At 32.2% G+C, this 16,312-nt stretch overlaps 3 protein-coding genes across 6 annotated transcripts; 1 reads left to right on the top strand and 2 right to left on the bottom strand.

Moving 5' to 3' along the window:
- Positions 1 to 254: 254 nt before the first annotated feature.
- On the bottom strand, positions 255 to 6,051 carry Amph (amphiphysin). 4 transcript variants are annotated; one of them, XM_015928089.3, is made up of 6 exons: positions 5,850 to 6,051; positions 5,543 to 5,678; positions 5,133 to 5,323; positions 2,678 to 3,227; positions 2,178 to 2,224; positions 255 to 695 (listed from the first exon to the last, which is right to left on the bottom strand). In XM_015928089.3, the coding sequence occupies exons 1-6, from the start codon at positions 5,916 to 5,918 to the stop codon at positions 504 to 506; spliced, it is 1,185 nt and encodes a 394-aa protein (XP_015783575.1). In that variant the 5' UTR covers positions 5,919 to 6,051; the 3' UTR covers positions 255 to 503. The 4 variants fall into 4 exon arrangements, with proteins under 4 accessions (XP_015783575.1, XP_015783576.1, XP_015783577.1 ...); XM_015928090.3 differs by having other exon boundaries at positions 255 to 692; XM_015928091.3 differs by having other exon boundaries at positions 2,900 to 3,227.
- A 509-nt stretch (positions 6,052 to 6,560) lies between these two features.
- On the bottom strand, positions 6,561 to 15,088 carry LOC107361303 (kinesin-like protein KIF28). Its single transcript, XM_015928097.3, has 14 exons — positions 14,792 to 15,088; positions 14,085 to 14,217; positions 13,766 to 13,969; positions 13,485 to 13,704; positions 11,393 to 11,523; positions 11,170 to 11,301; positions 10,605 to 10,763; positions 10,081 to 10,519; positions 9,705 to 10,008; positions 9,272 to 9,409; positions 8,760 to 9,053; positions 8,230 to 8,604; positions 7,013 to 7,145; positions 6,561 to 6,753 (listed from the first exon to the last, which is right to left on the bottom strand). The coding sequence occupies exons 1-14, from the start codon at positions 14,957 to 14,959 to the stop codon at positions 6,701 to 6,703; spliced, it is 2,883 nt and encodes a 960-aa protein (XP_015783583.2). The 5' UTR covers positions 14,960 to 15,088; the 3' UTR covers positions 6,561 to 6,700.
- LOC149094563 (uncharacterized) lies at positions 11,654 to 13,377 on the top strand. Its single transcript, XM_089267801.1, has one exon. The coding sequence runs from the start codon at positions 11,917 to 11,919 to the stop codon at positions 13,213 to 13,215; it is 1,299 nt and encodes a 432-aa protein (XP_089123927.1). The 5' UTR covers positions 11,654 to 11,916; the 3' UTR covers positions 13,216 to 13,377.
- Positions 15,089 to 16,312: the final 1,224 nt, after the last annotated feature.

Here is a 16,312-nt window from a genome sequence, read left to right as displayed (position 1 = left end):
TTAAATTGATTAGAAATAGAAACATCAAGTTGATCATTTTGATTAAAAAACAACTAAACCGTAATTATGCTTCTAAACAGTTAATCCTTTTCTTTTGCCATTAATACATGACATTATGAAAGGCAAATATATTTTGTAAATTCAGCTTTGATTCAAATCAATTAATCATGGCGAGTTAATACTTTTGTTTTCTGCTTGTTTTTCCGTCAGTTTACTTTAACTGTGATATAAATTGAATGAATAAAAAACACAAATTAAAAGACAGAAATTTATCAATGTCTGTATAATTGTATAATTTTACACATACAACAGAGTCTAACAGGAATAAAAGAGGAGACTTTTATTGTTGCTGTTGCTGTTTTGTCAACAATCGATTAATAAAACGTGATCATCATCACCATCAGCAGCAGCAGTAGAAGTGAAGATTGTTCATTCTGGTGATTGTTGAAGAAGTTGTTCTTTACTGATTGCTTTGTGAATTAACATAAATATCTTTAATAATATTAGATGGGTTTGGTGAAATTGGCAGGAAACAATCCTTTCTCTCCGGTCGATTCTTTTACTCCAACTAGCCAGCCTTCTTCTTGCTCTTCTGGATCTTCGTATTCAACAACTCGAATTATTTCTCCGGCTTCAAACGATAATTCATCTGAATCTTCAGCGACATATTTGTAAGTGGCACGCACCTTTAACTGCTGAAAAGAGGGAGAAACAAACAAATTAGTAAAATTGATTCAACAGAAAAATTTATAAATTTAAAGTCGATGGCCTACACATGTTGATGATAATCAACAAATTGTTCACAATATTTGTGATTGTTCCTGTTGCCTTTTTTTATTAACCTAAACATCATGTTCACAATATTTGGGCTTTCAACCTGTATTTCAAATCTTATTACTTGTACCTGAATCTACCTTGCACACATAGACTGGTTTGCATAATCAGCATACCTGAGAACAGGTTTAATCTTTGCTTTGTCAAAACAAAATGAAAGTTATTAATATTTTAAACTATTGATAAATATATATTAGATGAGGATGAAAACTGATTGAGACTTATTTAAATGGTAAGGACAATTAGCATTGATGATGACTACATTATTAATGGACAAAGACGAACAGATTAGCCGAAAAGTGAACAAGGTTGAATACATTAGAGGAAGTAGGATTGAAGCATCTGAAATTAATTGTCCAACAATTGATTGCTCAAATAATGGTTAATCTTTCAAGTGATGATGCTGTGAACTTTGCTATTAGGAAATGAAAACCGGATTTAATCAAGAAACGATGAATCAATTCATTATAATTTAATGTGACCTTAACATGATTAAAGAAACTGATAATTCAATGGAGACTGGAATGGGTAGAAAACCCGATGAAAGGTAAATATTAAAAGCTTAACCCTTTTCCAAGTTTTCAAGATAAATAAAAATGTAACAATAATATGAGGATTAAATGAAGAAGAGGTTTAACCAAGTTGATGATGAAGAGCATAAAATTGGTTGAAAAGCTTAATTCACTGGTTAAAATCAAAGGTGACTAATAATTGCTAAAGACAATCACGATCTAATTAAGTGGAAACAAAAGCAACAAAATATAATAACAAGGTTGAAAGATTGATTGAAAGGTTAAGAAAGGTAAGAAAATATAAGCAAATATTAATTTGACTCATTACTTAAGGCCTAACAAATTGGGAAGAGATTTTGTCAAGGTCATCAGGTTAATTCGCTTTTACCTGATTAAGATTATCTAAGAGCTAAAAAAATGACTAAGACTTTACTTGTTATTTGGTTTGTTGTGAGTTAAATTAATAACAACATGAGATAATGACAGTTGAACAGAATTGAAAACAAGTTTTTTGGTTAATAACCCGCAATACTTGGTGAATAGCATTAACAACAAGATATTAAGATAACATGTTGGCTATTTTTCAAGCTGGTCAAGCATGTTGTTAATTTTTATCAGAATAAGGATGGAGGCTAACGATGATCATCAGTTGATATGATATACTAAGACAAAATGGTGTTTATAACTGTTAAAGTGGAAAATAGTTGCTAACCAAGATGTAATTTGAAGTGCTATAAAAAACTATGACAAAATGATATGAAAAATCTATAAAAAAAATGAAACACAATACAATTAACAATATTCTGTCAAATTAAAGCTGTTTTTACTTACCGTATTCAAACCATCAGATATAACTTCACTCTTTTCTTGTGTTAATCCTGTTAAATGGCAAGGTTATAAGAACATGAAAAAGAGTAAAAATGGGAGTTAATTGTTAGTCCAATAATAATAAAATAAAACATAATTGAGAACCATATCATCATCTCAGTCCGTTGATATAAAATTATTACCATAATTACGATCAGACAAGTGGGACAAACCACTTTGTAATTCACTATCTAGACTAATGAGAATCAAAATTGCTTATTTTGATAATTTGTAGCAAACTGAAAATAACATTATAATAGCTTTTGACAATCTTAAGATGATTAGTCATTTATTGCTTAGCTATATAATGTATCCTGAATTTACTATTAATTCAGGATGCAGCTATTTTCCGGGGAAGAGGGGGTAAATGGAAGAAGAAAGAGTAAAAAGTATGATCAGTTATCAGCAGTTTATCAGCGGACATTAAAGAAGATGATGAAGTGGAAACTCCTATTCTAACTAACCATCACCGACAGGATGATGAGTTGAATCACCATTTGACTGGTTGTTGGTTGTAACTACACTTTTGGTCACCGACATATTAGATTTTTGCCTTTCTAAGCTCTTATTTTTATATTCAATTTCTTCATAAGGCCTGGAAATATTGGTTTCCGATTTATTGTGTCCGGTTATTGTATTACCGGGTGAAGGAAAATTAACATGTCGGGCACTAGTGTGATATGAACCTTTCTGGGCTTCCATGGCGAAACAATCAATGATTTCTCTGAGTTGAGCATGAGTCTTGGAATACTCAGAGTGAAAAGTGGTCTCCGCTTCGAATAGGGTTTGCAAGGTTGATATAAGGAAGGGAATCCGACTATCATAGAGGGCAGGTAATTCATCGTGAAGCTCTCGGTTTAACACCTCGTACAATCTTTTTGCTTCCTCCATTTGTTCCCTAGCCTTTGCAATCTTAATTTCGTCCTTTTTACCGGCTCCACGCGCAAATGATTCCATTGTGTGTCGAGTACAATCATAGTCAACCAGTTTTCGTCCCCGTTTATCAATTTTAGCCTGATGACACAGTGAGAAAGTAGAGAGAAAAACAAGAATTAATAAAAGAGAAATTAATTGTGTGATATAAATAAGGGGAAAATAGACAAAGAGCAAGGCCAAATCATAGAGAGATGACAAAAGAAATTTTCAGATTCAATTTTACAACAGCGAAAAAATCAATCAGAATGATTAAAGACATGGAAACTTCATATTTCTCTTTCTACCTGTGAGAGAGGGCCAGTGAAAATAATGAGAGAGCAAGAAGGAGGATGAAGATTAGACACAGCTTTCCCTGTTCTCCTTGATCTATTTTGTATTTCATGAGACAAACAACTAACTCCACCTTTTGTTGTAAGATATACTGAAACTGAAAAATATATGCATGATTCACCTGTCAAGTAAGTTATTTAGCATCCTCAAATGATGCATTTTTGTTTTTGTTACAAAAATACATTATGAGGACGTAAAATGTAACATATGATAACAAGAACGAAATCACTTTTGAAGGCTAATGAAAACTACTTTAAAAGTTGTGTACTTTAAAAAAGATGGATAAATTGAGAAAACCTCAACTACTTAATGTTTATGAATCTATCTGATGCATTAAGTTTAAATGGCTGAGTTAATTTAATGCAAAATAAAGCTTGGTCAACGGTTGATGTGAATCGTTGGCTGTCAAATAGCATTTTGCCAAGGGCAAATAACTGCAAAGAGTTGACTTCTTCTCACTATTAGGGCCACAAGACTGCGTTGCTTGGGTTAGTTTTAACAGGTTTTTGGATATATTAACAAAATTAAAGGTATTCAAAGCTAACATTAATTTAAGTTCATTTCTCAGCGGATTGAAAGGTTGAGATTCAACTTTTTTGCTACTCTTCTCTCTCTCTCTTACATACACCGGATTTGGTCAGCAACTCTTTTTTTGGTGGTATCGTTACGATAGGTCACGAGTAGTAATCCAAAACAAATTGTTAATTGCTCTGATCTTTTCATCTTCAACTATAAGTCTTTTAAGATGGCAACAGGTACTCATGAATGTAAGCAAAGATTATGAGCAATATATGTTAGGCGATGCACCAAAATCACGAAATTGTTTACTTTGAACAATATTGATGATAAACTGGAATGAAGTGGTGATGGCAAACAAGAGATAGCTTTTCATTAAAAGGGAATAAGAACTATTCTTCTAATGAAGACAGCTATTATAATATCAACTTTCTGTCTCTGTCTTTTTTCTCATCCTTTGATGAAATTTTTGTCTCTCTGTAGGCTGAAAGTACAATTGTGCCAAATTTTTGAGCTATTTAGATTAATTCGTTGGCTTCCAAGTCTCGGATTAAATTTGGAAGAGGCTCACAAAATTTTACTGTGGCTTCCTTAAAGTTATTCTCATGTTATTCCTTTTCTCTTGACAAACTCAATAAATATCGATGCCAAAAACTTGTTCCATGCATTTCACATAATCATTCTTCCAAAGGAGCAGGAAGAGAGGAAAAAGGAAGAATTTGATTGAGCACATTATACTATGAGGATGGACAAAAAGTCCTTGCAAATTACACTCAGGGATCAATAATCCGATTGATAGTGGTTTCGATGCGGCAAGTAAGATGATGATGATCTTGAAGAGAAACATGCACATACGATTGGGTGAATCAAATTATTGTTTAATCCAATTGGAGCATTAGTGATGTTGGTTTTATATCCGATGCAGTAGTAGCAATAAAAGTTGAATCCAATAAATTTGGAACTAGGTTGCTTGGTGCTGATTTATCGTAAAGTCATTTTACAATGTAACACTCTTGAGAATATTCTCAATTGAAAATATCCAAGCACAAAGAGAAATATAGCGAGATAACGAAGGTATAGAAAAAAGTAAGGTGGAAATACTCCAAGTCTATCTAGTTCATGATTAAAAATACCTACCCTAATCTCTGAAAATTGACTCAGATATGTGCTCAAAGGTATAGTGACTTGATCATTTAATTTGTGGCATAAATCCTCCCAAAGTAAATCCATAGTTGCTGCTTTGACAGGTATTTGCTCCTGGTCAGGCCATTCAGGTTCATATATCTCTGTCAAACAATCCATGAGACCTTTGTTTGCTGCTTGTAATGCTGAGTTTTCAATATCAAAAGCGTCACAGAAATAATTGAGGCAGTAAACGAATGAGAAAGAAGACGATGAAGTAGAGAAGAAAGGAGAAAGGGAAGAAGTTATTAGAAAAAGGTATAAATTGATGGATAGGAAATTGAAATTTTTCAATAGGCAAAGGAGAAGAAAAGTGATTGCAGAGGAGCATGAAAGTCAACAAAAGATTATAAACATTGACTTACCTCTGATGCATGTTATGTAATTTTTAATCTCCTTTTGTAGCCTTGTTGCTGAATTTTGTTGCCGGTTGAAGTTGACTTGAGAAGACTCGAAAAGTTCATCGGTTGTCCTATCAGCTTTACCCAAGTTTTGTAAAAACTGTAGAGTTCAAGAGAAACAGAAATACCGAAAAAGATTAGATGGAAATACCGAAAGAAGAGAGAGTACAGGCAAACAAAATTAACAGAGAAGAAAAAGGAAAAAATAAGATGAATGATGAATCACACAGAGACAATTAAAGTTGTGAAGTGAACAAAAAGTCAAACTTACCCGTTCCTTGGCCCTGCCAGCTTTTTTCCGGACAACTTTTGCGAAAGAATCAGTTTTAATATCGGCCATAATCCGTCTTAATTTAATTTTACTTTTCTCACACGAAAGCCTAAAATGTTTTTATTAAGGAACACCATTCAAAAAATTCAGAAAACTGTTCAACATTTGACAGAGTTTTCACAAAACCTAATGTAAGGCTTTTGCTTTTCAGGTTTCAGACAGCCCCACAGGTGTGGCTTAAGGAATATACGTTACGCCATCTTGTTGACTTGATCAAAGCTATTATATTTTCAGTTTTTGAAAAATTTTCAGAACCCAATTCAATGTTGGAATAATTTATATCAACCTAAACCAGATTTTATTTCATTGATTATCAATAAAATCTTGAGTTATATTTTCAATATTTGATTTGAGAAGATTTTGGTCGTAAACGAATCTTTGTCTACAAATATCAAAGAAAACGAGAATAAAAATTTGGCAGCTTTCGATAATCAGTTTAATTGAGTTGAAATATTAATAGAAATGAAGTGAATAAATATAATCAGTGGTTTCTATTATTTTTAGAAATACAAATTCATGAAAATCACTCGTGATTTGAACTTGGATTTTATTGTATTTGAAACTAACTTGATCTGATAAATAATTGCAAATGCATGTAATCTTTACCCTTTTAGTTATCATATTTTAGGTTCAATAAACGAGGCAATGAAATATAAAACACAGATACCGAATAATCAGTATTTTAATTTGTCAAAGGAATGCTGATTAAAATAAATGGCACAATTTAAGATTACAATGTTACAGCGTTAACAATGGATTTTAACGTTAATATCAACAAATGTAAATTATCGCTATAAAATCGTACAAGTAGTTGATCGAGGTGTCTCTTCTCCATAATCAATATCTGAATTTACAGTGAAATCATCCCATGATACGGTGTTTGAAAAGTAATCAGAATATGTAAAAAAATAAGAAAAGATTAAACAATTAATAACGAGTTAAACTGTTAAAAGTGGGTTCATGAGCAAAGTGTAAATTATTTTAACACTGTTGATTAAGACTAGACAGATTAGAGTCTTATACAGTTGGCATGAGAACAGATCATAAGTATTAATTGCTTGTTTAATCCACTGGCCTGGATTGAACAATTGAATCTTACATACCTAAGCCAACTTTGGTGATTATATGCTGAGCTGAGTCTGTTGTTGTGGCTGAGATCAATTCCTTAACCAGTTGAACCGGGATTTTGGGTCGACCATAACGTTCATATATTTCAACCAATTTGTGAATGTTTTCCTGTTTTTTGAATAACAATATATTTAATAATAAAAATTAACTGACAATAGTAATAATAATAGTATAATGATGAGAAGAAAAATCATAACAACAATATAAACGTGATAGTAATCAATTCCCACTCACAACAAAAGTGAAACTTCATTTTTCTCTATTCCTTTTATCAACCTACTTTGATTTTATTCACAATTAATCGAAATTAAGTTATCCGTTTTTGTATAAATTTGAATTAAGACCGGTTAATAAAATTGAATTTAAGTTACCATAATATAATAAAGCAAATAAAAAAGAGTAAACATGAAAAAAAGGAAAACCTCAAATTTTGGAAAGAAGCTTGAAGTAGAAAAAATTGAACCATATTAAACTTGGCGTGAGTAGATTGAAATAAGGAAACAGAAGAGCATGATGATGCTGATGTTGATCAAGGCAGATCAAATAATTCATCTAATGAAAATTTTCTTTCCATTTCCTAGTTCATCTTCAACATGGGACTAAAATAGCGAGTAAAAATGTTCCCATTAAATTCACAAATCTGTGTCAATGCTCATTCAGATAGACTTTGGTGAAGACAAAAAGACAGAAGAAAGAATAAAGAAATCAGATTTTGCTGAAACCAAAATATCAATTTAATAGTGATGACACAATGAACTAATGGCAATTTGGTGACTCTTTGTTCGTTGTATTAACATGTTCAATATCAAACGTTCGCTAGTCTTCTATCAATTCATCAAAATGAGTGGACTTTAAAGTATTTCAAGAGTTACTGAATCATCCTCACTAACATACTTGAAACATATTTCAGATGTCAAGAAATCTGAAAATAAAATTGCAAAATTTCAGAATCCAAATTATTTGAAATATTTCAGGTTGTTGCGATAAATAATCAATATCTATTGATAAAGCTCAATGAAACTAGAAAATAAAATATTGACTAGAACTGTTGGACATGGAAGACATCAGGCTGAAACAAATTGAACCAGAAAATTATTCATGGAATAATTAAACCATTCAATTGTAATGTGCATAAAATCGGTGTCAACGTTCATCTCGTTTGGCCAAATTAGCTTTAAATGAGTAAACTCACAATTCTTTGCTGTTGACGAGCTTGTTGTTTTTTCATGAGCAACAATTCAACGATGATACTTTGCTTATTGGGATCAACATTTCGTCCATTCATTTTAAATCCTTGCATCAGATTATTTGCTTGATTGAGTAAATCATCTTGCATCATTTGTTTGGTTAAGCGACCTGATTGATTACTAACTGATCGTTTAACCATTTGGCGACCCCAAATTTGAATAAGTACAAAGCCTTCCTTTAGATAATCAATAAGTGCTTTGGTTGCTGGTTGATAGGTAAACATTTTACGATGATTAAAGTCTGGATTAGAAGTATCTGAGATAATCTCGGTTGTTGAATCCTCTTCATCGAGAAAAATTCTGTATCTACAATAAATATCCTGTTGAGAAGAAGAGAAGAAATAATAAGACAACAAAAATAAGAACAAAATCAAACAATTGAGTGAATGGATGAATAATGGATTGAGAGAGTAATAGAAGTAGAAAAAAAATGTAGTAAAATGAGGTGTAGTTTAGGTTAACTTATTGTTATTACCGTGAATCGAGGAGGAAGACCGCGACAACCATGAATCTTGAAGACAAAGCAAACATCTTTACCAATTAACTCTGATGGAGTATCAACATAAGCATCATCCAATTCACTTAATTCTCGTCCATCTGATGTACAAGGAACAATTTCAATATTAATTATACCAATCTCGGTTCCCTTGTAATCAAGAACTTCCAATTGTTCTTTCAATTCAACCAGAAAAGCTAATGGTTGAAGGTAAACTTGAACAATCCCAATCAAAACTTCCGTTTTCTGGTCTTCCAAAAATGGGTCCTTGTCCTGTTAAAGAAATCACAACAATAATATGAAGAAAAAAATGAATAAAAATATACAATAATAACAGTAATGAGTGAAAAGAGAATGAGAATAATGAAAAATTGATATTCCTTTTCAATGTGTCAAGGTCAATTGGCATGTTGATAAGCTACAATAGAGTCTGATGTTAATGATAATTTATGAGATATTGATACAAAAAAAGTTATTGCCAATAATATTACCGGTGATGGATTCCAGTTTTCATCGCCTTGAGCATAGTTTTGATAAATCTCTTTCATCATGAACAATCGATTTACAAATTTATCTTTTGGCCACAAGAATTCTTGGCCAAATTCATCATTGATTAATTTTACCATCACCTGAATGAGACGGAGTGAAGAGGAAGAAGATGACAAATGTTAAAAGATGCAAGATTAATGATAACAAAAATGTAAAGACATAATGAAGAGAGACATGAGAGGAAGAAAAGGTGACGTGTTGAAGTTATTAAGACATAAAGTTAATCTGGTCAACGTGGGATAACCACTCAACTTTATCAGCCTAATTATGATCAAAATTAAGATTGGCCATTCTTCTTCTTCTCAAATCAGATGGTTCTGGTGTTGGTGTCAATGATGGTGGGTTTGAGTTTTATTAGCTTTAGAATGACCTTACCTCAGTTCGGTCACTGTTTTTGGCAAGGAATGCTGAAGAAACCAGAATTATCTCGAATCGTACATTCTTTCCTAAATCATTGCTAATTGCATTGGCTTCATCAACTTGAGGTAACAATTCAAGTAGATCTTTATTTAATAAAGCAGTCTCCATTGATTGATCATCATTGGACATGTCAAATCCAGCTTTAGATGCAATCTCTTCTTGAGCTAAGTCAAAAGTGACCTCAGAAAATGATAATTTGGATTTCTTTTGTTGACCTGGATGGATAAATACGAATAATTGAGTTGTACCAAAGAGTAACCTAAGAAATGGAAAAAATAAAGTGTGAATTAAAAGAAAAGCTTGACAAAGCTACTTGATTTGATTGTCAAACCTGTCATTATGATTAAGATGAACTTTATTAATCACTGGATCACCATTTAATAAAATACGACAATCATCAGCAACTCTCTCTAGGATTACAACATCGTTGTCTTTTCGGTAAATGCGTCCGTGATGATTTTGAATGCTTGGACCATAGAGAATGATTGAACAATCGTCATTTTTCCCTAAAATATTGACCCCTTTCTTAATTATATGGATAATTTTTCCACATAATTGTTCATCAAAATTAAGATTAGATAAATATGGATTTTCTCGTTTTTCCGTTTCCAATTTTTCCCGGTCAGCATCAACGTACACATTTGCTTCCAAGGCTTGTTTCTCAGCTAATTTGTCCTCGTATGTTTGCTTAATTTCGTTGATTTGTCGTTCATTTTCAGCCATTAAAGCCTTCATTTCTTCTTCATACTTCTGTCTCATCTCGGTCATATCTTCGATAGCAAATAATCGGGATAAAGTTAAGCATTAGTAAAAGCGATTAACTAATGAAATTAACCTTAATGATTCTTTATTTACCTTTTTCAGACAAAGAAGAACCCGTTCCACTTAAATCAACAACACCTCTTTCCATTGCTTTTGTTAGTCGTTCATTTTCATCTTTCAATTGTCGTATTAACTTGTCCGTTGAATTTTCATTGATTGTTGCATGAACTTTGATTCGTTTGGCTCGATCAGCTGGAATAGTGGAAACAATTACATTGAAAAATGAGTATAGATGGATGAGATTTGATGCATTATTAAAAATAAGAATTGAAATATAAATATATTACTCAAATCAAGAGCTAGACAAGTCATTCAATTGTGAGAAATGAGATTTTATCATTTCCTTGTTCCTAATCAAAATTGAGATGAGTTTCAAGTTTCTAAGAACTGATTGATTACTGATTTAGCTGTCAGGATTGATAATATAAATAATGATACAAAAAAGAGTTATCATTGAATTCTATTATGTTCCAATAAACTTGATAAAGTAAATTAATTTAAACAATGTAACATAATGTAGTCTCAATTTACATTGAATGACGTGCTCTTCAATTTTGCTGATTCAATCTAAATTTAACACAGTCTGGTGAAAGCTTACCATAACGAAGAGTGGATAATGTTTCATCGTAACTTATATCAGCTGGACTAATTGTTGCAATCATCACTGTTTTGCTGTTACCCGATAAGACGTTCATCAAAAGACGAGTTAAAACTGAATCTCGATAAGGTACTGATGGAATGAAAAAAAGGATGATTAGTTGTTGACTAATGACAAAAGTTATAATTGCCGCAATTGTGTCAAATGAATCGTAAAGGCTTACCTCTAATGTTTTTTTCAGAGGATTTCTCAGCTAAAGCTGAAATACAATTGCCTAAACATGCTAATGATTGGTTAATTGATACACCTTCTTTCAATCTATCACCGACCGCCATTGTTCCAGATAATCTTTCGCTGTAATGAAAAAAGAAAGAACCGAGAAACGAGAAATTAATCATGCAGAATAGATAAGCTATTATTACAAATGTGTCAAAATCAATTGAAAATCTGATCATCTGCTAGAGACCTTACATCACTTTTCCCCTTCAGCTAAACACCATTGGCTAATGATAATATTCCTTAGAGATAGTTAAAAGTATAAAAGGACAATCAACATTAAAATTAAGACAGTCGTCAGATTAAGTATAAAGTGTTTTGTCTGTAAATGTTTTTCTTCTCTGCATTGTGAAAATTACTCAAACCTGCTTTTAACTGAAGCAGTCAACGTCTTGAAGAGCAAAATAGCTCTGTAATAGGAAATTACCAATTGAAAGGCAATAATTTCACTAGTCAAACCTTCTATGTCCCATGAAACGAATATTGCAAGAGAGGGTTAGAGGAGTCACATGGATACCGCCGTGTCAAATGCCTGATACACAAACTCAAGTTAGGGTGGCCAGTGAGCTCGAAAGAGCAAATGGCAGGACTACTTCTAAAGCCAATGAACCGATCCCATCGACATCAAAACAAAACCAAGACAATTCACCTAAAATAGTATTGGAAGCAATGTCAGATAATGATTCTGAAGATGACTCAGATGAACTAATCATCGATGAAGACCAAGACCAACAAGCTAACCCGGCACAAGCTATTGAGCCACCAAAAAAGAAAACAAAACAAGATAATGAATCAGGATTACCACAGAAAGCTAAAAGAAAAAGAGCGAAAAGGAAACGGAAGAATATACAAAGACAAGAGACGCTTTTACGACCACTAAAGCCAAAAGACGATCTCTTGGCTACTTCAGCACGTACAGATCAAGAAATGATTGGTATTTTTGAAGAAAGAATCTTTAATGCGATAAGGAGTCTGAATCAACAGGGTAAACGTGCTTGTGGTTTTGACATTAAAAAGATTCACATTGAAACCACTGATGGGATAGTGTTTTTACCGTTATGGCTTGCAATTATTGACGGAGTGAATGAACCTCGATTTAATCAGATTATCTGGTATCCGCAAAGTGCAATTGAAAACATTCAAGAGGCTGGATTAACTGTGCAACATATGGAAAAGGCTAGAAAATTTGACGATGTACGAAGAGACGCAATCGACACTCTATTGCAATATGACATGATTTGTGTTGCTAATGGTCTGGATGATTTTAAAGCAATGAGTTTCACCAACCAAGACTGGAAATTGATTCGTCCTCGAATTCGTGATGTCAATTATTATTATAATCCGAGACCAAATCCTTTCTTGCAATTTGATATGAGACTTTCAAGATTTCTATTCTTCCAAAAAATTATTCAAAACAATGTTCATTCAGCTCTAATTGATGCAATGTATAAACTATTCTTGTACCTCATCGACTACGAAAATTTCGAGGCAACTTTCGATGAAATATCAAGCAACCTTAGTGACCCACCCTACGCAATTCATCTTTATCCACAAAATCATCAGATGGCCGGTTTACTAAGAAAAATTATGGATCATATTGGAGGATGGCCTGCAAGCTTAATAATCGAACAAAATCCACTCTGTGTAACACAGCCACAATATTCAAGAGATGAATTTATTCATGCGCCTGATGTCCTTCGTCCTCCCTATGAGAACGTGACACCGATTTTATTTAAAGATTTCATCCATCCACAGATTACTCATCAATAGTGTTTTTAGTTGTCTGGATGTATAAATATAATAAGACTTTTTTGCTACTTTCATCAAAAATATTTCTTTAAAACTTGTCCATTTTTTCCTCTGCTCTCCACGTTTTTAATTAATCCCTACTATTGTAAATCTATAGTCAATTAAAATATTTTAGTAAATGAACTTCATTAATCAAAAAGTAGCCACTGAAATTTAAAGTAAAGAAACAAATCATCAAGGAAAAACCAAAAACCTGAAAAATTAGAATCTAGTGATGATTTAATAAGTACCTTCCAGCTAAATCAACCAAATGAATAATTGATTTTTTAGCAGTCTCTTGGCCAGATGAGGTGCGATTCCGTTGAACAATTTGAATTTGTACTATTGTATGAGCTCGAGAACTTGTTTCATTCATATTTGTTGCGGCAATCGAACGGTTTGTGGTCCCTTCCTCAATTTTATCTTCGATGTCTTTATGCGATGTTACCAAAAAGCTTTTCAATCCTTCAGCTGTGATCAATACAAAAGATTGTAAGTTAACCAAAGTTTTTACTGATTTGGCTTTAATTACCGTAAAATCCTTTTGATGGATGTTCTCTCACTTTAAGTCCTTTCTTTTTTGAATTGTTTGCTAAGCTGGGACCATTCAATAGATCACGAACAATCTCATTATAAATTTCAATCATCGACAGAGTCACTTCAGTTATGGTTCCACTATCATTAGATCTATGAGCAATCGTATCAAACAGTTCTGAGCACAATCTTGGCACAATACCTTAATTGAGAGAGTGAAAATGGAAGTAAGATTTATAAAAAGCAACAAGTAAATATTATTATAATACATGTACATGTACATGGTAAAGTCTTTCGTTTGGTAAAAATAGTCTTACCTTTATTGGCACCATAACCTATTACTGTATATGATTTTCCTGATCCAGTTTGACCATAGGCAAATATGGCTGCATTATAGCCATGCATAGCATTTGTGAGAACCGATCGACCCAATTCATTGTAAACTTTTTCCTAGTTAAACAAAAACAATTAAATTCATTAATTGAGATGCCACAACATTCTATGAATAAGCGATCATAAGACACACATTTTCACAAAATGACACAACCAGAACGTCGCCATCTTACGCAAAAATAAGTTAATTAAAAGAAAGAGTTAGCTTTTCCCTTTCAACTTTAATCTCAACGGTTAAAATGGTGCTGCAAGTCTTTTAGTATCTCTATCAGTAAGTTAACAGTTTAATTTTAGTTAATGATTTCATTGGACCTTTAATAACTCAAACATGGAAAATCCTGTGAATTATCAGAAACAATGGCAAAAAAATTGGTTAAGGTGACCCAAAGATGAGAAATAATGAAAACCAATCAAGCAGGTAAGCCAAATTGAAAATTTGTGTTGTTTACATTTGTTGTATAGTGAGCATACTGGTCTATTTCTGATGTGATTGATATCAATGAACATTTAATGATTCAATTATATTCTATTTCAATTTCAGATGAAAGGGGTTCATAATTTTTGGTACAATTTTGGCCCACGACAAAGGATTGCCTGTTTCCTATTCAACAATACATTTATGCTAATTTACCTGATCTGCGTATTTATGTCCATTGGGGTGTGAAGAATCAGCTCGACTTATGCTTCCATCAATGTCAATGAAACCATCATGAGACCAATAACTGTGATCATATGTAAATTTTTTAGGTGCATCTCGATGATTATTTGGATTATACAGGACGGTTGTATTGGACTCCATATCCACAATACATTTGGCATTTCGTTGTTTCTCTCGTTGATTGTGTAAAAGTGAGTTAAGGAACGTTTGGTTGTAATTTGAATTTCTTAAAACTACTGTTAACTCTTGACATGAACATGCAGTTATAATTAAGGTGTTGCATTTCGATATAACATGGTGCAGTTAGATGATATTGCATGGATATGTGCATAAACAATGGGTGATGTTAAACATAGCTGGCCAAACATTGTAATCAGTAATTGACTGTCAGTAATTTGTTATTGGCGTGAAAAGTAATCAATATATTGAAACTTGGCTACTGGAAAGGGTGAAAACAATCAACCAGGCTGACAACAATCAAGACTCGTTAATAATAACATGTAAAAATAATTAAGTAGATTCCATCAAAAAAGCTTAGGTAATATCTAGCCATAGTTTAAATGATAATACAAATGACAATAAAAAGTAGAAGCAAGAATATGAAAAGCTAATCAGATTAACATGAAACATTAGTGTTTTAAAGATTCTCACGCAATCACGATAGAATCAGAATCATTATGGTTTGCTTGTTATCATGCTGAAATCAATTTATCAACAAAGTTTCACTTTTACTGAATAAAATTTTCAACTACATTAATTCATTTCACAATTGAGAACAGATCTAACATTTTTATTGTCAATGCAAGGTTAAAAACTGACAAAATTTGTATCATTGCCATTATAGTTAGTCATGAAACATCATGAGTTTCCATGAAACAACGAAACTGTTAACATTGAACGTTATAAGAATAAATTCAATGTTATTTACACCATTAAGATGATGTTAAAACAGCTGATCACTATGATAACCAGTTTAGATTGATAGTGTGACGTTGACCTGAGGTTAAATACATGAAATGATTGTTGTTTATTTATCTATGGATTTTAATTGTAATCTGAATAAATTATTTGCAATAAATGTCTTGAGCAATCAGAGCATAACCATTAGTATTAGGATCCATTAATTTTTGGACTCAACAAGCAAACATAACAACTAAACCAGGTTAAATCTGTTTTGTTGATCAATCATTTCCACCTTTAACTGATCAGCTTTGTTTTACCTGAAAAATAAACCATCTAATTAATGAGCTAAATATGTTTCCCAATCAAGATCCTAACTGATGAAATCACATTTAACCATTAAATGATTAACCCATTTCAACTGATCAACAATAAGTTTATTGATATCTTTCGACTTTTATTATTTTAATGATTAATCTTGCTCAACTACAATAATGAACAACTCAGATATTCATATCAAATCCTTGTAAAGATCGTAAATGAAGCTGTTAAAATTAAACTGTTATCGTTAATGTTCATTCATCTAAATGTCAA

The sequence above is a fragment of the Tetranychus urticae genome, chromosome 1, assembly GCF_039701765.1.
Source record: "Tetranychus urticae isolate SD_2017Ah chromosome 1, NJAU_TeUrti_SD_1.0, whole genome shotgun sequence".
Taxonomy (NCBI): Eukaryota; Metazoa; Arthropoda; class Arachnida; order Trombidiformes; family Tetranychidae; genus Tetranychus; species Tetranychus urticae.
This window is presented reverse-complemented; position numbering and strand designations above follow the sequence as displayed.

What these genes read in the sequence shown, in the direction of transcription:
- Amph (XM_015928089.3), bottom strand. Translation starts at nt 5,918, where the DNA reads ATGGCCGATATTAAAACTGATTCTTTCGCAAAAGTTGTCCGGAAAAAA. An exon ending in TCATCATCCTGTCGGTGATG is followed by an intron (nt 2,225 to 2,677) that starts GTTAGTTAGAAT and finishes GCCATTTAACAG; the next exon opens with GATTAACACAAGAAAAGAGT. An exon ending in TATCTGATGGTTTGAATACG is followed by an intron (nt 696 to 2,177) that starts GTAAGTAAAAAC and finishes CCCTCTTTTCAG; the next exon opens with CAGTTAAAGGTGCGTGCCAC.
- LOC149094563 (XM_089267801.1), top strand. Translation starts at nt 11,917, where the DNA reads ATGAAACGAATATTGCAAGAGAGGGTTAGAGGAGTCACATGGATACCG.
- LOC107361303 (XM_015928097.3), bottom strand. Translation starts at nt 14,959, where the DNA reads ATGGAGTCCAATACAACCGTCCTGTATAATCCAAATAATCATCGAGAT. An exon ending in TCCATCAAAAGGATTTTACG is followed by an intron (nt 13,705 to 13,765) that starts GTAATTAAAGCC and finishes TATTGATCACAG; the next exon opens with CTGAAGGATTGAAAAGCTTT. An exon ending in CTCTGAAAAAAACATTAGAG is followed by an intron (nt 11,302 to 11,392) that starts GTAAGCCTTTAC and finishes TCATTCCATCAG; the next exon opens with TACCTTATCGAGATTCAGTT.